This window comes from Perkinsus marinus (genome assembly GCF_000006405.1).
Source record: "Perkinsus marinus ATCC 50983 genomic scaffold scf_1104296955136, whole genome shotgun sequence".
Classification (NCBI taxonomy): Eukaryota; Perkinsozoa; order Perkinsida; family Perkinsidae; genus Perkinsus; species Perkinsus marinus.
Genome location: NW_003207896.1, coordinates 1 through 24,305, shown reverse-complemented (window position 1 = coordinate 24,305; position 24,305 = coordinate 1). Strand labels below are relative to the sequence as shown.

The following is a 24,305-nucleotide window of genomic DNA, read 5'->3' as shown; positions in this document are numbered from 1 at the left end:
GTCTGCTGAATCCATGCAAGTTTGTCAGTGGGAGTTGGCTCATCCTTATCCCAAATATCCAACATTTGCAGGTGCCACCCGGGCGTTCGGTGATCGAAAGAGGTACACTTGCCATCACTTGGGTCACAGTCCTCGGGCTCTTCTGACATGACATGACCGTAGAAGTCTAAGAGCATCACACAATCACCAGGATTTTGACACACTGGGTCGACCGAGGCTTCAGCGAGATACTCCAAAGTTTCAATGCTCATATCCTTGGGGAAGTAGATGGACTTCGCCTTATAGGGGCCACCGTAAACATCTCTATCAAATGACCAACACTTTTCCATAGCATCTTGGAGATCCTCCTCACTGCAGTTAGCTACACCATCAGAAGGGTAGAAGTCCATCCAAGAATCGGAAGTGCAATCAGCCCAGTACCACATGGCCTTTCCAAAGTCTTGCTCGACACGTAGAGGATTAGCCAGGCCGACGGCAGCTTGCATCGCATCCAATTTACCATGACAGGCCGTACAATCACCAGTAACATCATCACAGATGCACTGAGCGCTGTACTGAATCCCACCACCGCCTAAGAATTTACCGATTCCGAACATCTCAGGACCGGCAGCATCGGAGTGCATAAATTCTTGAAAGGCTTTAATCCTCTGAGCTTGTAAGGAAGGATTCGAATCGAAGTTCTTACCGGAAATAATAACCACGTTAGTGACAGGAAAGGCGTCATAACTTAGTGAAACTAATGCACCATAGTTACCACCCATACCACCACGGACAGCAAAGAGAAGATCAGAATACTCATTGTAACCGGTAGCAGTAACCAATTCAAACTGACCATTCTCACGATTGTAGACCACAACCTCAGCAGCAACAATTCTATCAGATGTGACACCATACATAGCGGAAGACAGACCATGGCCACCACCAGAGGTTAAACCAGCTAAACCAACGGAAGAACCAGAGCCTGCAGCCAACCCTAGTGGGGGATCATGACGAGCAAGCCTCGAGTACACTTCCAACAACATCAAACCAGAGCCCATCTTAGCGACGTACCGACCATCATCATTATAAGTAACATCGAAACTCTTCAATTCTGAGAAGTTGATGATGACCCCTCCGTTGACTGTAGATTGTCCGATATAAGAGTGGCCACCATTACTCCTCAGAGCTACAGGAGTATCTTCCTCGTAACATATCTTCAAGGCAATAATAATATCCTCAGCTGAAGACACGTAAACCATAGCGGCTGGATCGTAACCATTGGCTTCATCAAATCGGGTGTTATATGGTGGGGGAATATCATTAGTTTGGACCTGTCCTGGAAGGGCGGCTATCAGACGATCGACGGCATCGTTGACGTCGGCCAAAACGAAGGACGAAATGAGGGCGAGCAAGAACCAACTCAAGAAGAATAACATCCTTGGGTTTTAATAAAATAAGAGGAACTGCGAGAGAAAATTAGATCAAAAGCGCTCAACAAAAACACACCACATTTTTTGTAGGACGAAGTAGCGCACATTGTGTGCATCAGCTGGGGTATATTCAACGACTAGCGTAATCATCACACAAAATATGAAAAAGCATTGTGACCTCCAAAATGTGGCGCTTCATGTCGTTCATTCGAAGTCTGCAATATGCGAGACGGGGTTCTCTTTGTTTTTCAAGTGTCTGGAAAACAACGTGTCTAAGTCACCAAGGAAAAAATGATGTTCAGTGATCATACTTCTGACTACTGGCAGCAGTGTAGGAAAACTATGTATATGATCAATCACTATTAGTGTTGATGACAATTGAGGAAATTTGTGTTGGTTTCTGTACACTTCAACCCTGAGTCATAAGTAAACTCCCATAGAGTAGCAAGAAAGCTTCTGAGCTCGGCTGAGGAAACCGAACATACTTTTCCTCACCGAACACTCCTAGGGAAATCAAGTATCGATTGAGTCTCGTTACTGATGACAATTATGAATCTGTGCGATGCATTCCAGAGATCTCAGTTCACTTCGACACATAAGCGCGAGCAAAATAACATGGCTGGCGGCACGCTGGGGCTAAGAAACCCATACTAAGACTGGCTAAGGGTAACAGTAATAGTGTTATCTTTTACAGAAGTCAGAAAATGAAGTCTAGAGATTCTTTCCACAATTATACTCATAAGATCATCAGCAAACCTCAAGCTAATATCAAGACTCCATTTTAGTGCTACACAACTTGTGCACTCTGTAGGGATTCGGAAGACATCAACCAACTGATACCCCTGCGGAGCTTTTCGGCAGGACTGACATTTTTCCTCAGGTGGTCGGACAGTTTTGGACTATATGTTCGCCTGCCTCAGATGTAATACCATACATAGCGGACGACAGACAATAGCGGCTGGATCGTAACCATTGGCTTCATCAAATCGTTTGTTACATGGTGGGGGAATATCATTAGTTTGAACCTGTCCTGGAAAGGCGACTATCAGACGATCGACGGCCGAGCGAGGTTACAGATGAGAGCCGCCAATAGGACGTGTAGTTGGAAGAACATCTCGAGGACGAGACAAGGTGCAAGCAACTGGAGAGAAAGTTTAGACTTCTCAACGCTGAGAAATTTCGAGGGATGAGCCCATTTTTTCCGATCACATTGCACAAAGTCACTTCGGTTTGCTGAGGAAACAGCCGCTCTCCAGCACCACCGTGCTTACCGTGTAATCGCATATCTCGCTTATAAGTGCACTAGCACTAGCTTGCCACTCTAATGCCGTCATCTACTTGCAACAAGTCAGAGTGTTGGTGATGACGACTGCTGGGAGGGAACCAGGGATTTTCAGGAATCCCCTGAACGGGGCGTTCTCCGTGTGTGATGGTGCCTGCGTGCTAGGCAATGTGACTGTGGTGTTGAGCCAATGCACGGCGTATTGTGAGGTTCGGTATTATCACCGCCCTCTGCTGCCTAGTTGGCTAACACTCAGTCTCACTCAACACTCCCAAATGACTAATACGATGCGGTGGAGCGGGCCTTGATGCTGTTGAACAGAACAACGCGCCTGATCGCGAAGAGCTCCTCAAGTAGGGGTAGTTCATATTGAACTGTTTTTCTAAGATTCGATGACTGATCTCCTCCATGCCTCGCAGCTTTCGAAGCTAGGTTTAGTTATCACTCGGATCACCCGTTGGGCCGCTGTTCGACACCACAGTTCCTGATGACATTGCCTTATAACACTAGCCAGAGCGTTACTATTTGGAGGAATACAACAGCAACAGTACACCTCCTACTAGCCATAGCTAGGAGGGACAGATTGGGCAGACGGATTCCACACCACATAACTATTGGGCGATAGTGATCGATCAACTCCCTGAAAACCTAATGGGATGAACCAAGGCTTTATGAGTGTAAATACTTGACTTCCAGTTTTTACTCCCGCTAGGTAGGAACGACGATTGGTAGCCTCATCACGCTGCCATTGTACACTAGCAATTGCTTCACTCCCAACCAATGAAGACTGTGTTAATATGATGATCTACCTCACCACAGATCCCACTCGATCGGAAGTCATGCCCTAGAAACTCTGCTCTGTGGCGGCCTAGACATGGCTTCAGTGCTAATCCACAATAATTCATCAAATGAGACAGGAAATTCACCGACGCTCGAGAAGACGAGCGAGTAAGGTACCAATTAGGTTGATCTCATTTCTAGCTTTCCCTGTCTCTTGAGGATGAAGTCGTCTATCATAACCCAGATCCTTGCTATTGGAACTTCTACGCTCACCAAGAGGCTATACTTACAACCAGCCGTGTATGTTGCTGAGAATGGCCCTTCGAATTGTACTGTTGAGATGGAAGCCAAAGGGGAGCAGATAATCCTGAACGTCAGCAAAAGTCGAACTCACCTTACGTCACCAGCACTGGAGGGTTTTGAAGCTCGCCCTGGTGTTTTCGTCCTTCGACAGCTACAGGGTAACCTCAGAAAGTTTGCCGGCTTCTGCAAAAGTATGACGGCTATTTTTAGAAAGCCCGTGTCGACCTTTTCGATCCAACTGGAGGTTCGAGGGCGATCTCTGTGGCTGTGTATAGCAGGCCAGGAATATCGTCTCCGCCCGACGGCTCCACTACCAGTTGGGGCAGCCCCTATTGCCGCTGCGAGAATCAGTGAACCTCCCTTCTCGCGGGAAAGTAGAGCGGATGAAAACTACCAAGCATCACCAACTAAGCGGAGAACTAATGGAGACGGTGAAGTACCATCATCAAAGAGGAGAGCCGATGGAAACGACCAAGCATCATCGTCATCACCGAAGAGGAGAGCCGATGGGAACGACCGAACATCATCATCGTCATCATCAAAGAGGAGAGCCGATGGGAACGACCAAGCATCATTATCGTCACCATCAAAGAGGAGAGCCGATGGGAACGACCAAGCATCATCGTCATCATCAAAGAGGAGAGCCGATGGGAACGACCGAACATCATCATCGTCATCATCAAAGAGGAGAGCCGATGGGAACGACCAAGCATCATTATCGTCACCATCAAAGAGGAGAGCCGATGGGAACGACCAAGCATCATCGTCACCATCGAAGAGGAGAGCCGATGGGAACGATCAAGCATCAAAGCAGGAAGGAAGCCTCGAGTTTGGTTTGAATAGGTCCATACGGCTTATTCAAAGATTGTTGCGAGCTTTCCAGAATAGGGGTCCTCTGTGGGGCAAGTACATGGGAGAATATCGCTCCCCTCGAAGGGTCAGTGTGACCTTGAGTGTCGTTGGACAACTCGAAGTGAAACTTGAGTTGAAACCATTCACAAGTGAACCGGCTCGCTCCACTGGAGTGATGAAATTAAAAAAAGTCGGGGAGAGTGGCAAGGGCTGTTACAAAGTTGACGCGTACACCAAGACTGATGAAGCTGTCTTCACCTGGGCAGCCCGAGCGACCAGTTTAGGCTTCGCCGCTACCCTATCGAACGTGGAACTATGTCGTGTGGGTGATGATAAAATTCGTATCAAGCTCGGTGGAGTGTTGGTAACACTTGAACGTGTGTTGTGATTCATGTTCGATGTTGTGATGTACATATATGTTGCTACTTCGAGTTCAGTTAAGGAAGTTTCAATGAGGAGCCGCATTGTGAAAATACAATAGAAAGTGACCGGCACACAGGACTCGCAAGAAAATGAGTTCATCCTGACGAATAGGCCTCGAGTCATCAAAGTAGAAGTTGGCCCTTTCGTTCTATGCGCCGCTCTACACGTACAGCTATCCGTGCTGTTCACTATCAGGTGCACTCCGTTCAAGAGGAACCATCACTCCAGGCTGAAGTGCGAGCGAGCGGATAATCTCATGTCAACCGTGGCCTGGCCGTTCGAGTTGAGACTCTTGATTTGATACTATTCACCCGAAGACCATATCGTTTTATTCTCACAGCGTTTTTCCCGCTCCGGTTGAGTCGCCTACTTTTCGGAAATCGGCATAGACGTTGAAGAATACTCATCTGCATTGATTATTAGTCATACTGGCCAGAATCGAAAGCGGCGCACTATGCTTGTTCATCCCATCACCTGTCCCCGACGAACGGGTGGTGATGCTGAGTGTAATTAGCCCGGTTGTCCTCATTCGAGATCACTTATTAATTTATTGATATGCATCCGCCCGTTCTTAATTGATCAAGTCTTCGGACTTAGCCCCCAACTTGAATAACCAAATCCCACCTTGAAGCGATTATCAGTACTGCACATATGGTACATAAAAATATCAATAATGAAATGCCCCTACCAGGGATCGAACCCGCGTTTTGCTTTGGACCTCTCATTCATCTCCTTCCCTTTCTCAATCACATTAGTGACAATTTTCTGTTTATACACTTTATGGTGCAATTTCGAATTAACACAAGAAAAGAACAAAAACTTTCCCGATACGTCATACTTCACTAAGTGATACCAGCTGAAACACCGATGATTATCCCAAATCGCACTAATTTTTTCCTCCTTTACATCAACCACAACAACTCTCCCGAGAGCTCCCAATACCAACATCGGCTTTCCATCGATGGTAACCATCTGGAGCGAAAAAATATATTCTATTTTGCTGTTCCATTGGAGCGAAAGATACCCTAGTTTAGTTATAGTATTATCCAATACATTCGCCCGGTACCGTCGGATTGTCATTGGTTGTTCAGCAGTGAAAATAATCACTTCGTTCTCACTTCGCCCAGCAGTTACCGCAAAAACACCACCAAATTGCGATTTTCTCGGCAAATCCAAAGTCGTAGACCTCCATGAAACTCCACCAGAAATATCAATAACTTCAATGGATTCACTGCACGTCAGACAAGCCAAAGCTTCCATTCCCTCAACAACCGCAAAGTGGCGACAATGCGTTTGAACACTCCCCATTCGAGATGCTTTATGAATTATCTTAATCGCTTGTGTACTACTCTCCACCTCTATGATTGCCGCGTCTTCACGCAGTGCGAAGATTCGCCCAACCATCAATTCAGCTGCTGTTATTGCGATGATTATCCCACCGAGTGAAGGTGTTTCGTGAACGCCCCACGGAGTCACTATCAGGATCTTATCGGACCGTTGAGATAGCACATATATATCTTCACCATCGCTAGCAATATCCAAAATCGGTGCGTCTTGACGATGAACTCGAACCTCTTCCTCGAGAAAACGAATAGATAGCGTAGAAGGAATAAGATATTCCCAAATTGTCGAGAGCAGATCAGAAGATATCATCTCATTGGCTGACGACGATAAGACCATCAATCGCAACATCCATCCGTGGCTAGGACGAGGCTCGTATTTATGCAGCTTCCACGGTAGCGGGAAAGTTATGGTCAAATAAGCACAATAAAACTTAGATAATTCCATAGCAAAATGAAACTCGACAAAAAAGCAACAGGCGTTAGCCATGATTTCTTGGAAACCTGTATAAGATACGAGATTCCACTGAGGAAAATATATAATAATATTACCACAATTGACGAAAATAGCTAGGCTCATCATCACTGATGGTAAGCCTAGCTACTGCACTGTTGGTCCATCAGTAAACTCATCATGATTATCATCATTATGGAATCATCATCGTAATCATCATCATAATCATTATTTGTTATCGGACTCTCCTGAATGGATCGATCTAACAGTGTTGGACTATTATAGTCCGACTATATGCACGCTTCCCTCAGCTGAACTCGATAGTTTGCTCACTAACTACAGGAATCAGGTAGAAGTGTACAGAAACCAATGAAAATTTTCCCTCGGAATTTTCATTTCGTCATCAACACATGTAGTTGATGAGCATGTACATATTTTCTCACACTGCGATTCAACCTTCAAAAGTTATCCACAAGTGAATATTCTCCAGACATATAACATTCAATCGACCTACTAGTGTAGTTTGAGATCCTCCGAAATCTCATTGACCGAGCTTCTCCAACACATTCATCGTGTCAGTCTTAGCGCTCGAGTCTACCCAAAGGGACTAAACAGAGAGGAAGTGCGGTAGAACCTCATAACAAAATATTAACTATTCATCTTTACGATACTTAATGAGAATGAGTATCACTCATTCTCACCCTGAATTAAACATTCCTCTGTGGGGAATGGTCAATCCATGATCCATCATGAATCCAAGCGCCATGATCCTGATGGGAAGGTATGTTTGAGAGCAATGTAGCATAACACAAGACATATAACAAAACTGAATAACGTCATGTTCGTCAGCAGGCCTGAGCTCAGCTCAGCGAGCTCGCATTCAAGAGATATTTTTCCAGTAATAGTTGGTATTCACAACTCCAACCGTGCATCGCTCGAGTCCATACTCCAAAAACCGCAACACCTATCAGTACTCCACCAGCTCGTCAACGTCCTCCATTAGTCATCCGAGAACCTCCATTATACCCCCAAAATACTAATTTCTAAAACGTTTATTGAAGAAACCAACACTAAGATGATCGAGTAGAAACGTGTAACAGTGTGTCGAGCAGACAACTGCGGAAGGAGTGGTATAACCAACAACAGTAACAATTCCTTGGCGATGATTGCAACCTGAAGTAGAGCGCCCATTACGCACCATTAACTATCGCAAAATTAGGACCAATTCACTACAACTTATCATCAACACATTCAGCAAAATGTGTCATAAAGCCACGACCATATACACGTTATACATAACGGAGTTTCACGACCTTAGTGATATGAAAAACACTAGTGAAAAACATATTTTACGACTACTGCATATCAACGCGAATATCGCGTTTTTCACCTAGTTTTACGCCACTCCACGTAAACGAGTAAAACTCCGAAGTGTTATACAATATACAAGTTATACGTAATATATAGAGTAGCAGTAAAACACAGAACAGCTTCCTCATTCGTGCTGATACGGGCGCCGTAATTTCAACCTTACGAGGATATATAAAACTTCCCTGAGGATCCTACTATTTTATTACAGTAGTAACTATATAGTAATAATATATTATTACTATATAGTATTTTTCTATATACTATTTAAGTTATGATACAGTAATAATATAGTAACTATATAATTTCGTTTCACCCTAGTGATATGAAAAACACTAGTGAAAAACATATTTTACGACTACTGCGTAGCGCGAATATCGCGTTTTTCACCGACTTTTACGCCACTTCACGTAAAACGGGTCGTGACACTCCGATGCATGTACACTATGAAGTATCACTCAGTGTTCGTAAATACTAAACAAAGTACTACTCGCCAAGGAACATACTACCAAATAATTTGAAAATGTTACTATTTTTCCTATACAGTAAATACTACTTCCTATACAAAAACACTACCTCCTCCCGACGGTACTCTTTTCTAATCATCGTGGATTTACATATTCTCACATGATACTACCAACTACTCCTCCTCCCGAGAGCGAATATTTCGTGAAAGCTACCCCCTTTATTACAGTGCTATCATCACAACTAGCCCTTCATCGCGATCCACCCTTATTATGGCTCCGTACAGAGACCATTCGTGGCTTCTGCTGAGCTTCCTCTTCATACTCGTACTCCACCTCAACACGTGGCACTACACATGATATATAGTAAGTATGAAAGTACTAAACATACGCCCTACTTTTCCGTGACGAGTCACCACCAGCCTTAGAGCCACCCAGCGCTGCTATAAGATCGGATTGATCTTCGATATCCTCCATTTCCTCGTCAATCTAACACACAAAGAAAACGGAATTACTCCGAATTTCTGTCACAAAACTCTCCCGAAATATTGCATGGCAAAATCATGACACGCGAAAAATTCCATTCCCATCACCGACTTCCACCAGCTCGAGTAGTTTCAAAGAGTACCAAAACCCACTTCTCCGAAACATCACACGATTCTGTAACCGACTATTCTAATCTTTGCATAAACGTTCGACGAATCCTGCACATCATAAACTGAAGTAATCTCGCGATACTATAACTCCATTAAAACCGACTGAGTGTATGAGATCAATTTCGATCAATCATCATTCTATAAAATCACACGCGTATCACTCCACTGACAACGACAAGTAACTCCGTCCAACCACACTACTACCTCTTCCCCTTCCTCCTCATCCGACGACTCATCATCATTATCATCATCATCACCAGCCGCTACGAAATTGCTTTTTCCATCGGCCATCATAGCTTCAAGCTCATCCTCTTCCTCCACCTCATACCTGAGAAAAGTGAGTACAATACGGTAGTAAGAGCTTCCTACTCTTCGTCCTCCGATTCGCCACTCAGGTGATCCGCTTCCTAAAAGAGGGAAAACAAAAATAATTAATTTTCACAACAACGATCAATTCCACTACTTTACTACTGCTACAAAAAGCTGATCGAAGTCTCAGCCAATACCCAATCTTAATAACAAATATGTTCGCTACGCTCTCATCGAACTCAAGGCTAAGGCCACTTAACGATGTTGAGTTTTGGTGAATGTATTCCATAACACTCCCGCTCAGTGATATATATATGTTCGCTTTTCTCAGCTGAGCTCAGAAGTTTCCAAGGCTAATTATACAAGTTTATAGACGAGTTCGAGTAAGGGTGTATAGAAACCAACCAGAAATTCCCAATAGCTGACCATGTGGATATTTTCCCACACCGAAAATCACACACGACTTGGCGTAAAGATGTATACAAACATATGAAAATTCTCCCAGAATTTTCATATTGTCATCACCAACACATGTGGTTGATGACCATGTGCATATCTTTCCACCACCCGATAATAGCACACGTAGTGATTAAATCCCAACAGTTGTTCCTACCAGTCCTTCCTCAAGTTCTTCTTCTTCTTCCTCCTCCACCTCCTTATTCTTATACAGCTCACCATAAGTACCCTTACGTAGCCGCGCCAACAGCGCTGTGCCTAACAACCAGTGTCGGAAAATACACGTGTTCGAGAAATTCACCGTAATACTCCGGAATACCACTCCTTCCCCACTTCTTACCAATTGATTCCTCAACCTTAGCCGCTCTCAATGCATGAGCCTCCCTATTCCTCTCCCTCTTCTCCGTCTTCTTCTTCACTACACTCATCTCCTTCTTCTCATCCCGCATCTCCAACTTCCTCGCTCTAATCAAAGTCTGCCTCAGCCGCGTAAGCCTCTGTTTGCATCGATTGATCTGATGGCTCGGCCAAAACTCCAACGCTTTGTCAATCTGTTGCAGAGCCTCAGCGTAGTTCTTGCTCAACTTGATTTTCTCCCAAAGCTTCTTCGGACTGTGCGCGCGCTCAACCGTTTTGATATGAAGATAGCAAACGCCCTCATCCTCAATAACAGTCGCATAGTTGCTGTTAGCGAGAGGACAGGTAACCTTGCTGCACACACCAGTAACGTTGTATCTGCTCATACCACTCCAATCTCAACAACACTTGAAATGGAAGAAGGTACTACTTGTTGGTACAAAAGACTTGTGGAGGATCCTTCCGTTTCACCTTGAAGCTGCAGAAGCCCTTGCCGGGTCCAATGCACGTCCATATGGTGTCGTCGTTTTGCATGGAGGAAAGAGTACAGTGGAGTACTGTGAGAAATGTTTATGCAACCAACACGACTGCAAATAATTTTCAACCTGCCCTCATACAGAACGCCCCCTAGTTCAGCTCACCTATCCCTACCAAAGAACTACCAAACTTCATAATTATACATATTCTCAATCAACTCTAGTTCAGCCAAAACTCATTGGCATTATGAAAGTAGACATTCAAAGGGCTAGAACTGATCCCTTGGGAGCCCATGTCCATCGATGCGATTCTAACTAATCCGTGTTGTCGGCGTGGGACTTCAAACTCACACACACACTAGTTGTAAACTTTCAAGAGCCTATCCCCATCTCAACAACATTTAGTTGGTAATTTCCCAACTTTCCCGTTCCCTACCACCATACTTGTAAACTCAAGCGAGCTCACCCAACACCATCCTCAAAAAGCGAACACAATAGTACCTCACCCCAGGGAAGCACAGAAACTGCCGGGTAGAACTGCTATTCAGTGCGGGGAAGTATGCACTTGGTAAACCACAAATGTTGGTGACAGTATGAAAATTCTAAGGAAATTTTGGGGAAATTCCCATCGGTCTCTGTACATTTCTACCCGAATTCGCGTATAAGCTCCTGAAGGGAACTCCCAAGCTCAGGTGAGGAACGCGAACATATACTCCCACACTGCTGTTATGCAAACTAGCAAGCCCAAGTACTTCGCTGCCTCAAACTCATCACTCGAGCAAATACTAACTAGTCGAAACCCAGTTACAATTTATTGATGATTTCTCAAGACAAGATCATTCACATCCCCCTGGCTTCTGAACTACACTAAACCACTACTTAAACTCTTTCACTTCAACTGCGATTTTTCGTCCATTCCGCTATTTCTTGCAAATTGCACGACAGAAATTCCCCAATGTTGAGTTGGCGACGTAAATCCTCATTCCTGCATGTCACGATCTACAATATGACGATTATTCTCTCGCTGTTGTCCAGGGGTATATCACATATAAAATCTACACCCGACTACTCCGACGGAAGCTCTCTTGCCTTTACCATTTCGATTTCGGCGTCACACAACACAGAACCACCTGTGCATGGATAGCCTAGGTCTATAGCAAAATCAAATTTACAAGTACAGTCCTATCGAATAGACTCCTTAATTGAATACTCCGAAGAGTTTTAATTCTTGGACCCTCATTTTCTCACCGAAAAAGCCTATCCGCATTCCCCTCACTGCAAAACGCAATAACAAAATATTAAATAATTACTCTGGAAGCGTTGTCATCGTTCTATAGTTTGCAACAGTAGCACTCGTGCAATCCCCAACACCATCCTTCACAAAAGTAGTAGGCCTATTGCCCATGGGTAACCAGTAAGTAGTAATAATACAACGAAGAGATTCACCACCTCGAAAAGGCAGTGCTTCACCCCATTGCTGATGACACATGCATTTAGAAGCATTTACGATGCACAATAGTAGGTCCAGACTCGTCATACTCCTGCTTAGAAATCCACATCTGCTGGAAGGTCGACAAAGAGGACAAAATAGAGCCTCCAATCCAGACAGAGTACTTGCGTTCAGGAGGAGCCACGACTTTGATCTTCATAGTAGAGGGGGCCAGAGCAGTGAGCTCCTTAGTCATCCTCTCACCGATACCATTGAACATCGTAGTCCCTCCAGAAAGGACCACATTAGCGTACAGATCCTTCCTGATATCCACGTCGCATTTCATGATAGACTGGAAAGTGGTGTCGTGGATGCCGCTGGCCTCCTTACCAATGAAAGTGGGCTGGAAGAGTACTTCTGGACAGCGGAAGCGTTCGTTACCAACAGTAATAATGTTGCCATCGGGCAACTCGTACGTTTTCTCCTTCTCACTACTCTCAGCAGCGGCCTTCATCTCAGTGTCGAAGTCAAGTGCGACGTAGGACAACTTCTCCTTGATGTCACGGACGATCTCTCTCTCAGCCGTAGTAGTGAATGTGTACCCGCGCTCCGTCAAGATTTTCATCATGAACTCAGTCAAATCGCGGCCAGCAAGATCGAGCCTCTGAATAGCATGAGGAAGGGCGTAACCCTCATAGATGGGAACAGTGTGACTAACGCCATCACCGGAGTCCATAACGATACCGGTGGTTCTACCGGAGGCATACAGAGACAACACGGCCTGAATCTGGACATACATAGCTGGCACGTTGAAGGTCTCGAACATGAGCTGAGTCATGCGCTCGCGATTAGCCTTAGGATTGAGAGGAGCCTCAGTGAGTAGAACCTACGACCAAATTGAAGCGAAATCGAAAGAGAAAATACTTACTGGGTGTTCCTCGGGGGAGACACGCAGTTCGTTGTAGAAAGTGTGATGCCAGATTTTCTCCATATCATCCCAGTTTGTGACGATACCATGCTCAATCGGGTACTTCAAGGTCAAAATACCACGCTTGGACTGAGCCTCATCACCAACATAGGAGTCCTTCTGGTCCATACCCACCATGATACCGGGCCTGAGCAGTAGCCAATGGAAAAAACAACAGCAGCAGATGAAGACTTACATCTTGGGTCGGCCGACAATCGAGGGGAAGACGCTACGAGGAGCATCATCACCGGCGAATCCAGCCTTGCACATACCACTACCGTTATCGATGACCAAAGCGGCAACTTCCTCGTCAGCCATGATTAATTCGAAGAGATATCAACGAGCACAGGGAAAGCTAAAATGCATCGACTCGTCTTACCTGCTCACCAATGAACAAGCAACTTTCACCAAGATAAACACTAAAAAAAGAAACGATCCCAGACGTGAGACCCGCTCACTCAGCGAGTGAACTATCTAATAATTGCAACGTTAAGGACAATGATGATGGAAGGCCAAGAATCATGATGTGTATGTTGAAACGGTTGAAAAACATAGCAAGTGCGCAAGATTCTACTCTTATCCGAAGATTTAGCGCTCGCCCTGCTGTCGATCGATTTTCCTTCAGACATGTCAAGGAAGCTCGTCGACAAGGTGAAGACCCATTAGCCCATTACCCCTCGGTATACGCTGTATTTTGGTGCTAGCACGAAATCACTAAGAGTGCCGTTGTCGAGAAGGTCAGTGCTTCGCTTACAACAGCTTCGACAAGGCATCGCTACTGACCATCACCACTAGCATGTTTACAGACCTGTCTGGCCGTTATGAGGCAGTCACTGTGACTTCCTTTATTATGTGCGACAGAAACCAATATATCAAGTAGGTCGTCACCCCAACCTCTTCCGTATCTTTCTCGGTTGAACCTAAGATACGAATATGCGGTTATTTACAGTGCCAGTAAGAATAGCGATCTCATACGCATCCATGTCTTTATGACTGACCGTCCCTGACATAACCTCACATGCCATGCTCGGAGGTGCAGGAAGGATTCCTCGCCTCAACCTCGGTAAATCGGGAAGACCATCCATGACATGCATGAGAGTACTTACACCGATAGCTACATAGTTTCAATGGCTCGACATTGAATGCCGGTTCGAGTACTCAATTATTATGATGTCTTAGGAACTGTGCGTCTTGTTTCAAGTCTGTGCTTCTTCAATCAGCAAGAAAATGGTAAAACGAAGCTGACAACTTTGAAGGACGTCCCTCGTTGTCAATCCATAGTTACTCTCAGTGTGAGCTCCTCCAGACGTATCCGAACACATCTTATGAAATTCCGAGTTGTACTGGTGGCTGCTGAGAAAAAAATAGATCCACCAATTTATTTAGTCGAGCATCAAAAGTTGAAGATGCATGCGACCACACCAATGAAAAAGTAGACAGAAATAGTAATTAAAGCGACGCATTCTTGTTGTCAACAACACAGAATGTTGAGAGTGAACGACGGTAAATTGCTCTAAGTCGCTATCCACATCTTCATCATCGTTTTCATATGCTTTCTAAACCACATGTTCACGTGCAGATGCAGTTACTGATTTCAACATTGCTTTATGATGAATGTCGCACATCTTGGTATTAATAGTGTCAGTAAGTTCATTCTTCCCAAATTCGGCAGAGGCTTGAGGTAGACTTTCTTTCCGCATCAATTCCAATATTCCGTTACATGACACCGACAAGGTTCCGAATGCACTGTTGTTCATCTTTCTAAGTGGATTTGTAAAGTTCAGTGTCGTCCGAGATCTCCCTATTTCGATGAATCCCTGATCTATTTCGTCACTGACAGACATGATGAATAAGATTAACAATTGTGATTAGTGCACGTACAAAGTATGAGCATGAGCGTCACCCTACGACCGTCGCACAAGCCTCGCCCGGTGTGCCACGAGTCGTGGCCCACGACCAGCATCATCTTCAGGACTCGAAAAGTTTGGCAATCAAGTTGTTTCCCCCGTTCGGTTAGCTATCATGAGGCGATGGTCTCCAGCAAACTTTTTTTTGCAACTAGTTTTCGGAAGCTCTTTGAAATAGAGCTTTTCGCAGTAGTCAGCCATAGCTGCACCTCGACTCACACAGATTGTTATTTGCCCAAGAGTTCCGCTTTCGTCTACGAAACTAGGCCCCAAGCGAGACCGATCTGGTCTTTGACAGTTGATCATTAGATGAGCATTCCCATCACTGACCTCACAATGACGACTAATAGTATCATTAACCGTTGCATTGCAGCCTGGTTTATACTTATAGGCCTTCAAAAGAATCGAGTGGCCCGACAATAGCTGCAAGAATGCCCCGCTGTTCCTAGACCGCACCACTTTTTGGACACTCTCTCTCTGCCGAGAGCTCTCAAGCGGTCGTCATAAGGGTTTCAAGAGTGTCGACACCAACCGTACTACCGTATAACCTACGACGTGGATGAGAACCATGAAGCTGCTTTTACTTTCTGGGTTCCGAGTCCCCCTAGGAGGTGGTCTCCGGACCGAACGTCTTTCAGCTTCAGTGTCATTAGGAAGCCTCCTGAGGAGTTCACCCACCGGCAATACCCCTTGTCAAAGACCGACAGTTTCACCTACGCCATTGACTTTGAAGGGCCAAGAGCCAGTGCCCATGATTGGTATAAGTCTATTGAGAGGTTACTGCTGAGGAACAACGTCATTGACAACGATAATTCCGAGCCGTACGGTGGTATTCAGTCTGAGGACTTGACCGTTCTGACTTATACAAGCGGTGACACTTTCTCAACCTCCTTCCGGAATGAAGACATCACGTTCATGAGGGTCGGAGGCAGCCTGACACCGGGCGAGTATGTATTCAAGCAGAAAGCGGCTCCCTATCTCGAGGTGAGTTACAGAATACGCTCTGACGAGTATGGAGATATGAGGGTTAAGTGCAAGGAGCGTCGAACCTCTCGTTTAAGTTTCAAGCTTTCCCGCCGCACTAAGGGTCTGTTATACGATCACTATGCTGTGGAGCCGGCCGGCGCTGGTACCTTATACCAATTCCTCCACCAGGTCAGGAATGTTTGCCCGACCATACGTTTGGATGCTGACGACCTATCGAAAGTGGTCTTTGCCACTGAGAAAACTATCTTCGTGAGTCTCGGAAGGGCTCGCCTGGCTCTCTCCATCGGAGGTGCGTAACCAGTTCATTTTTACTCCCGTCTTTTCCTCGCTCTTGCGCGCCGCTTACTGGGCACAACGTGCTGACATGTTTGAGCCTTGTGGCTCCCTGTCCAATGCCTCGGGCGCTGCTTCGGCAGATACAGTGTATCTGATACACGAGGAAGACTATTATCATGGTATCCATGACAGACTTCTATCACTCAGCATAGCTCACGAGGTCATTCCGCAATGTCACCTGAGACCTCTGCTAGGCGCAGTAGCTAAGACTTTTTCAAATCCCGTATTCTATATCATTTGCGTTTTACGAGTTGAGTCACGTTCGCTACCAGTCCGAATAGGGTAAAGCCGCCGACGTCACAGTCGTGCATCTTGAATCTTCGGAACACGACTCGTCGAAGTTCCAATGGAGGAGCGTTCAATACTCGATGAATTCTTTTCTGCCCGGTGCAAGGCCCTGTGCTGCAGCTCTTCGTTGGTTGCAGACAAAGGCGTATACTTCTATGAGCCGTGGCAAACGGACTGTCAAACCTGTCGGGGATAAATTCAATCCGACAGAATGATGCACATAGAATCCTCCTAAGATTCGCCGAAAATGAGAAGTAACGTCAGTGATATTATGGTGTTACATTATCATCGCAACTTCGGAATTCGCAGGATCCGATTCAGGATAGGATGAAGATTTGAAAGCTTACGTCACCTCGTTGTGACATAAGACCTAAGTTAGGTCTTATGTGACAATGGGACAATCGTCGGTGACCATGAACTCTATCAGACAATGCTGAGCCCGTCGGGCTTGCCCACTTCCCGTTTCCCCGACTCTAATAACTAACTATCGGCCGTCGGGCTGCCCATTTTTTCGTTCTATGGCCCATACCCAGTGGTAGACGAACCAAAGTGCGCGCGCTTTTTTAGTCCAACTCTCGCTCGCCTCGTGGTCAAACTGAAGCAGTCTGGTCACGTACTCCGTTCAGTCCGCTCTTTTCGTCTCTTCTTTCGAGTGGTTGCGGCAAAGCCTATTTGTGCTGCATATTTCACTTACTCTCCCCGCTGATCTTTGCTCCGGCCCGTTCATGGCCATACGTAGTTTCTTACTGTCTCTGTTGTCTACCGCCCGTCATTGGATAGCTTCCCCGTAAGTTCTCGCCCAATATGTCAATCACCGGTCCATGCTACCTGTTCTGTACGTTGGTCGGCGATCCTCTGTGCGCTGCCATCTCCATGAACCTGTGGTCGTGGAACACATTGTAGCATACACAGTGCGCATTACGCACGTCTTAGTGTAATCACGTACTTGTGGATGAGCACTTGCATATCATTGCACTGGCCGTGCCATATAGCGTTCCCTCCGCGGTAATTTCATATCTCAACACTGTCGAAACGATACAAACTCCAATTACGAGTAAAACACTCACATTACTGACGTTAACGATCAGTGGACCATGAGGAATGCTTGGATGCGCTTTCCATGTAATACAGGGCTCCATCCACCCGGCTCATTGCGGACGTAAATCCCCCAAGTTTTTAGCTTCACAGTTCACAAGGGAGCTTGTAATGTTCAGTCGCATGTTATTCCTTGCGATGCTGACTATGTGCACTAAATCAGCCGGATTCATGCAGCTCGCGAATCGACTCTCATCTTGCAGTGCAAGACTTGCACAAGCCAATCAAATCCGCCTGCCTGAATATAGGGAGTTCGTCTCATTAATCCCGATCACGAGAATCGTTGTTCCTTGTAATTCATCGCTGAGAAGGAGTTCGTGATCCTTCGTTCTTGCCAATGAGGTGTGACCGGCGCTCCCGAGCAATCGTGGAGCGCCGGTCACAGTTTTGTTCTGTACTACGGTTCACGAGGAGAGTTCCACCGTTGAGCTAATACTTCCACAGAACCTACGGCACCACAGGTTCTACTCAGCCTCTCGGCATCTCATTCATCGGTTCACCTGACTCAGTCAGGCTGACTGAACCGAGATGCTCAAAAGCCAATGCTTCGGGAGCACTGCGCTCTCGACATTTGTGTTCGCGTGGGCTTTGTACCAAGATTCTGAAACTTGAGAGATTCTCGAGAACAAAATTAGTAACCGAGCTGGAGAGATCTTTCATTCGCTTGCCTTACCATCTAGCCCTATCGACAAACAGCCCTAGGTCTATGACTTGCGCCGGAGGAGCACTGAGCCACGAGGTGCCCTATTGTGCGTACAACGTGCCACGGTGTGTACGTACAATGCGGGTACGTACCCGGTGCGAAGAGATGCGGTGGTACTACCACCGCATCTCTACTTCGCACAGGTTTGAACCAAGATAAGCCATTGGTTTATCTCACACGAGAAACACAAGGCCGGAGGGAGCTTGTGGAATGGAAATGCCAATGGAAAATAGCTGATGCCCATACCACCCTGCACGCATAAGCACGGACGGGAGACAACACGGAGTGAGATACGGACTGGAACACTGTCCCGGACCGCGTCCAGGCGATCGTCACATATATTTGGCCACATTTACTCGTCGGTCGGATAGTGTCGGCACCGTCACCGACGATACGCCGGTATGCGCTGAGCTCAATGAGATCAGTGAACGGAGAGTGGGCGAGTCCCACCGTGATATCCCACGGGCATAATTTCAGCTGATGAAGTTTATCGCCAACACGGATTGGCTACTCTCGACGAGTCTCTCGTCCCATGGCAGCATAACACCCATGCTTTAAATGCTCTTTTAGTTTTCTAAGTGATCGTGTTGTAATCCGTTTACTGACCAACGGGCTCGACGAAAGACCCTCACTCGTTTCCAGGGAAACGTCCGCGACACTGCGACTTATGGCGCCAGCCTGGGGCGGCGCCAGGGCGCCAGCGGCGCTAGTTTCCCGCGTGCCGCACGCGGCGAGCTCGCAAGGCGCAAGTACAGCTGAAACTAGGCTAAATCATTGAGTGTCTCTTTCTCTGCGGGTGAAATTGCCTCCTTGAACCTCATTGGCCGCCAGTTATTGGCGCTAAATCGACCAAAATCTCCCGCTGAGAAGATCAGAGCATCAGGCTGCTGGTCATTTTTTCCTCCAGAGTTTCCTCGATCACTTTTCTTCTCTTTTCATGAGAAACCCCGCCTTGCCCTGGCTACTAGTTGCTCAGGCTCTGGTCATCACGGTGGCTCAGGACGCTGGCAAGTACGTCTACGAGAACAGAGACTTCACTATGACTTACTATGTGTACGAGGACCACAAACTCGATTTTGCCTTCACGCTGAGTGGCGAACCCGAAACAAGGCGTCCCAGTAGCGGCTACTGAGTAGCCGGTCTGTGATTTACACGTTCAGTCCCGGTGCTTGCTACGTCGCGTGGCCGTTCCCGTTAGCGGAGAAGGCGAGCTCTGTGTACATCCTCCAGGACGAGCATTCTATGGGCTTTGATGACTGGTACAACAGAATCAAGTTCTTGCTAGCACACGCTCACCTTGTTGAGCCCGAAGACCTCAACCCTCTGGCGGAGATCCAGCCTGGGGACTTGGTTACCTTGACCTACCACGGCAAGAACTCTATCACCACGAGCTTCCGGAAGAGAGAGCTCAGGTTTATGCGGGTGATGTCTACCCTGCCGCCGGGTAAGTATGTCTACAAGGGACCTCTCTTCAGTATGACTTACGATGTGAACATGGATCATGAAGTTGCATTCTCCATCTACGTGCCTAAGCCTCCGCATCATAGGGGTGATATACCGAAACCTGCTTCTATTTCCCTTGGCCCGTACTTTCTACGAAGTGCTACTGGTTTCACTTACTATCTCGACTTCGGGAAGCCTGGGCCCGGCGGAAATCATTGGCGTGTGGAGCTCGACCGCTTCCTCAGAAACACTGGCCTAATGGAGTCTGACAAGGTCTACCCATCTGATCCTAGCCAAGAGTGGGATCTTACAGTACTAACCTCTACAAGCACTATCACGACCAACTTCCAAAAGAAAAGGATCGAGTTCAAGAGGGTCGCACCCCGCTAGGCGCCGAGTGCATGCGTGGTCGAGGCAGGACTCCTGCCGCAGGAGTGCCTCTAATCGAGATGCGCAGTCCCAAGTGGTGTAAAATTTTTACTCTTTGAAAAAGGTGGAATTTCATGCTGACAGTGCTCGACTCACAACGAGAAGTTCATCTTCCGAAGGGAAGCTTTGCGAGCTGAGAGGTCGGTCATAGTCCACCTCAACAGGGCCATCATGAGATACCCAACTCTCTTTCTTTTCATCTGTGCGACAGTATTTCTCAGAAAAAGTGATAATCATTATCTCCTGCCTTACCGATCATATTCCGTGATACGATCGAGTAGGGGTGCGTGACATCCCCCGCTGGCCTTATTAAAATATTTTTTATTTCTCATTTTGGGACATTGCGAAGGATCGGGGGTTCTTATTACCGATATCGTTTCGAATTGTGCTGCAGCAATTGCGAGCTCGTAGATGATTCGTTTCACGTGCAACAACTAACCTCCAGGGGGTTGTCCATCTTCGATCGCCGTTTTTCGTCCAGGGCAGTCCAATGCCTGGTGACCAAAACTCGGATATCCATTATCATGCTATCTGTTTCCGCCTACCTATGCCTTCAACTCGAGTTGTTCAGTGGGTCAGCGAACATTTGTCAAATATCGAGCTCCAGCACGAGAGGAACAACAGTGAGGTGTCGAATAGTCTACCCGAATCAGGTCCCTGCTATAGCGATAGACTATTTGGTACCCTCCCAGGCTGGGAGGTACAAAGTACCAGATCACCTCAAGGCCTTGCTCTCAATCGCCCACTGGCCACCCCGGCCAACTTTGGCTTCCATCATTTCAATTCCTCCTGATATCCCATTGTGTAGAGGTATAGTGGTTTGGGTGGTTGCCATAGGGAAAAGCATAACCCGCACTACTTGCGGCGACTAAACACAGCTGAGAGTTGACACTCTTGTGCTGTTGGTTTTCCCGATGGCGCCTTTTACATCATCGTCGCATATGTGAGTCATAGTTCAAGCTTTGGTCTAAACCAAATACATTATGACAGAACTGACGATGGTATAAAGGCCCCTATACCTCTAGAGGGTGCAGGTGGGCGGGAGAAGCCTCGTACGTATCCCATCAGATGCTGACTTACAGCAACTGGGCCTCTCCGAGTGAGAAGTTCTAGCGTCCCGGCGAGTGCTCGACTAATCTAGCGCTCTTTGTGACGCTCAACTGTCTCTCCACTCTACACAACGGTCTTAGTCGTCATTGACCTTGCTCCATAAATGGTCCTCCATTTCCAGGGCGATTTGCACAGTCTTCAATCTGTTCGCTGGAATCCACCACTCAGCTCCTGTGTAGACCAATACCAGCAGAAGAAGCAGATGCCCTTCGAGCTCAGTCGGTGCCTTTGTTGGCTCTACACCGTATAGAGGAGATGCCGCAAAGAGTGAGACGGCTGCCTTGAAGTTGATGTCATCCGCGAATATTTTTTTATCAAACCGAACCGCATGGACACTCCATACCGGACTGTCGTCACCTACTACGAGTCACCGCGAACTAACAACACAACACCCGACTTCTCATATGAGTAAATTGACGATATTCACAATTTCCCAGTTGCGTAAGATATCATCAATTCGATATAGTTTCTTCGTATTCTCCGCACATTTGATAATCATACCATCTACCTGATGACCCATCAATGCGCCGTACCCTCAGAGTCCCCTAAGCTGCGTAACTTCTGAGATCACAAACCAGGATAGGTCCAGCACGGGCACGCGAAGAAGCTTTACAACGCCTCACGGAAGGCTTACCCTCAGCCCGCCACAGCGTACTCCTCTCCGCTAGAGAAGAGCGCTCAATTTAGTGAATGCCAAGCCATTCACAGTTGCAATCCAATCATAACCACTAGCTGGGGGAAAGTCGAGAAGAGAGCAGAACTTTCAAATCCGGTCTTGAAGGTCTCGGTTACTTACAAATGATACGACGCGTGCATAGCCGAAGTAAGCGTCACAATAACTCCCTCAATGAGTTCCGTCCCCATTTGACGATAACTTCGCTCGCTGTGAGCCCCAGCAGACACTCCCTCCTCTCACTAGTACTCTCCTTCACACACTTTGCCGGAACCACCTCGTACAACATACCATCCGAATTCTGAGATGGAAGGTCTCGCCAGAGGCTAGGTTCAACTCCAGAGGAAGTAGGTGCTCGGTCGCTCGTAGGTGCTCCAATAATCCGAGGAGTCTGAAGGAAAGTTATTAGTAACTGACAGTTTTTTTAGTGGACTGGGTGACGGAACAGACCCGTGTGAGACGTGAGTCGTTGAAGTCTTCGGCAAGTCTTCTTCTCCGTGCAAGTCTTCGGTCCTCTCCACACCACCCAGTCGACTAACTCTATCAAAACTCCCCTGGTTAAGTGTAGATAGTTAGTGTAACTAGAGGATCACTGGAACCAGAGTTGACGTGCATGCATCAACATAAGATTTGCTTCTCGGCCAGCGGCTGGCCGCCAGCTCGGTAACCGGGAATCCTTTCAACGACACGGTGTCAACTCCGTTGATTCTTTCAATATTTTTTGGAAAGTGGGCCACTACTTTCAACTTGGAAGTAGATTATCATCCACCAGTCACACTCTCTCCCGTGACGACAAGGACGATCAGCACCCTTCGAGGAATCCACTGCCGTGGCCGACGGTTCTCTCCCGGTGTGGAATCGGATGATGACGACTAAGATAATTGATTATCCTACATTCCATATATTCAAGTATATTCAACTTATTGCATTTCCATTCAGTATATCTGCACACTTGGAAGATTCGCCCGAGTTGTGAGGAAACGGTTGCCAGTGAAACGGCAAAAGCTTCCTCTCTCAGTTATTAGTATCTGAGTTTTGTGGTCTCTCAAGCTGTCATTCGCCTCTCGGCGATCCTTGTCCCGTCCCTCTACTCGTGGCTCTTCTACCTCTCTGAGCTGCCGAGGTTATCGTATACTTGCTTCTATACTATCTGGGTGGCTCTGCGTTCTTTTGATTTGGGATATCATCAAAAGATCTAACACGGTCCCCTATCGAAGTTCCTTCTCCTCCACCACCCTCTGGCAGCAGGATGGGTCTAGTATACGCGACCACCTCGTCATCCTCGCCACCGCTGCTGCAGTTTACCTTCCAAACACTTAGCATTATGGTCTGGTCCCCACATGGAACCTGAGGGAGACGTGGGAAAGGGTTGGGCAAAGAGCGGTGCGGAGAATGCCCACATTTTCCTCGAAAACACAATCGCCTCCGCTGCCTTCCACCTCCCGACGATCTGACAACAACTTTCTTGATACTCCCACTAAGGGGAATCTTGGGCCAGATCAGGCCGGTGGTACGTGCCCGCTTCGCCCGAGTCCGACTGGCAACACTACACATAGAGGAAAGATGGAAGTACGTACTGACGATATGAAGCAATGAGAGAGCTTAAGTAGATCGAGCATAGACCAGAAATAACGAGGTTAGTTAATAGTGCACGTACATCATCAGGAGGTCGATAAGATGCGCATGCGTTATACGGTAGAACTTCTACCGGCGATACTCATGTTGATGCACATGCGTGCATCATAGAAAAAACAGACAGCGCGATAGCATCAGCATTGATGCAAAAATACTCTCCCATGTGCGAAACGTTCGAGTGCATCCCGTCACTTGAGGGCGTGCATCACTCAACCTTGGTCAAACCGAAACGAACTCCTCCGAGTTCGACGTAGACTGTGTTCTTAGTGGCGAAGACCACGTGTGATCCGTCGGAAGGAACCAAATCTTGGCGTTGGCAAACATACCTCACTTGTTGACGGAGATCCTCCAAGGTGTATCTTCCAACCGGTTCC

General features: G+C 46.8%; 5 protein-coding genes across 5 annotated transcripts; 2 read left to right on the top strand and 3 right to left on the bottom strand.

Annotated features, from left to right (window-relative positions):
• On the bottom strand, positions 1–1,415 carry Pmar_PMAR022015 (hypothetical protein; the record flags this gene model as incomplete). Its single annotated transcript, XM_002775946.1, has 1 exon — positions 1–1,415. A coding segment is annotated over one exon (1,415 nt), but the record flags the coding sequence as incomplete, so codon positions are not given.
• A 6,529-nt stretch (positions 1,416–7,944) lies between these two features.
• Pmar_PMAR022014 (Ran-binding protein, putative) lies at positions 7,945–11,012 on the bottom strand. Its single transcript, XM_002775945.1, has 8 exons — positions 10,884–11,012; positions 10,437–10,831; positions 10,254–10,354; positions 9,701–9,738; positions 9,536–9,659; positions 9,074–9,164; positions 8,904–9,025; positions 7,945–8,016 (listed from the first exon to the last, which is right to left on the bottom strand). Exons 1-7 carry the CDS (start codon positions 10,985–10,987, stop codon positions 8,928–8,930), a joined length of 951 nt encoding a protein of 316 aa, XP_002775991.1. The 5' UTR covers positions 10,988–11,012; the 3' UTR covers positions 7,945–8,016; positions 8,904–8,927.
• A 1,248-nt stretch (positions 11,013–12,260) lies between these two features.
• Pmar_PMAR022013 (actin, putative) lies at positions 12,261–13,682 on the bottom strand. The gene is made up of 3 exons (XM_002775944.1): positions 13,522–13,682; positions 13,287–13,473; positions 12,261–13,244 (listed from the first exon to the last, which is right to left on the bottom strand). The coding sequence occupies exons 1-3, from the start codon at positions 13,641–13,643 to the stop codon at positions 12,423–12,425; spliced, it is 1,131 nt and encodes a 376-aa protein (XP_002775990.1). The 5' UTR covers positions 13,644–13,682; the 3' UTR covers positions 12,261–12,422.
• Positions 13,683–16,147: 2,465 nt separating this feature from the next.
• Positions 16,148–16,516, top strand: Pmar_PMAR022012 (hypothetical protein; the record flags this gene model as incomplete). The annotated part of the gene is made up of 1 exon (XM_002775943.1): positions 16,148–16,516. The coding sequence occupies one exon, from the start codon at positions 16,148–16,150 to the stop codon at positions 16,514–16,516; it is 369 nt and encodes a 122-aa protein (XP_002775989.1).
• A 3,062-nt stretch (positions 16,517–19,578) lies between these two features.
• Pmar_PMAR022011 (hypothetical protein) lies at positions 19,579–20,474 on the top strand (the record flags this gene model as incomplete). The annotated part of the gene is made up of 2 exons (XM_002775942.1): positions 19,579–19,694; positions 19,802–20,474. The coding sequence occupies 2 exons, from the start codon at positions 19,579–19,581 to the stop codon at positions 20,472–20,474; spliced, it is 789 nt and encodes a 262-aa protein (XP_002775988.1).
• Positions 20,475–24,305: the final 3,831 nt, after the last annotated feature.

What these genes read in the sequence shown, in the direction of transcription:
- Pmar_PMAR022013 (XM_002775944.1), bottom strand. Translation starts at nt 13,643, where the DNA reads ATGGCTGACGAGGAAGTTGCCGCTTTGGTCATCGATAACGGTAGTGGT. An exon ending in ATTGTCGGCCGACCCAAGAT is followed by an intron (nt 13,474 to 13,521) that starts GTAAGTCTTCAT and finishes GCTACTGCTCAG; the next exon opens with GCCCGGTATCATGGTGGGTA. An exon ending in TCTCCCCCGAGGAACACCCA is followed by an intron (nt 13,245 to 13,286) that starts GTAAGTATTTTC and finishes ATTTGGTCGTAG; the next exon opens with GTTCTACTCACTGAGGCTCC.
- Pmar_PMAR022014 (XM_002775945.1), bottom strand. Translation starts at nt 10,987, where the DNA reads ATGCAAAACGACGACACCATATGGACGTGCATTGGACCCGGCAAGGGC. An exon ending in GGCGAATCGGAGGACGAAGA is followed by an intron (nt 9,660 to 9,700) that starts GTAGGAAGCTCT and finishes CACTTTTCTCAG; the next exon opens with GTATGAGGTGGAGGAAGAGG. An exon ending in TGGTGACTCGTCACGGAAAA is followed by an intron (nt 9,026 to 9,073) that starts GTAGGGCGTATG and finishes TATCATGTGTAG; the next exon opens with TGCCACGTGTTGAGGTGGAG.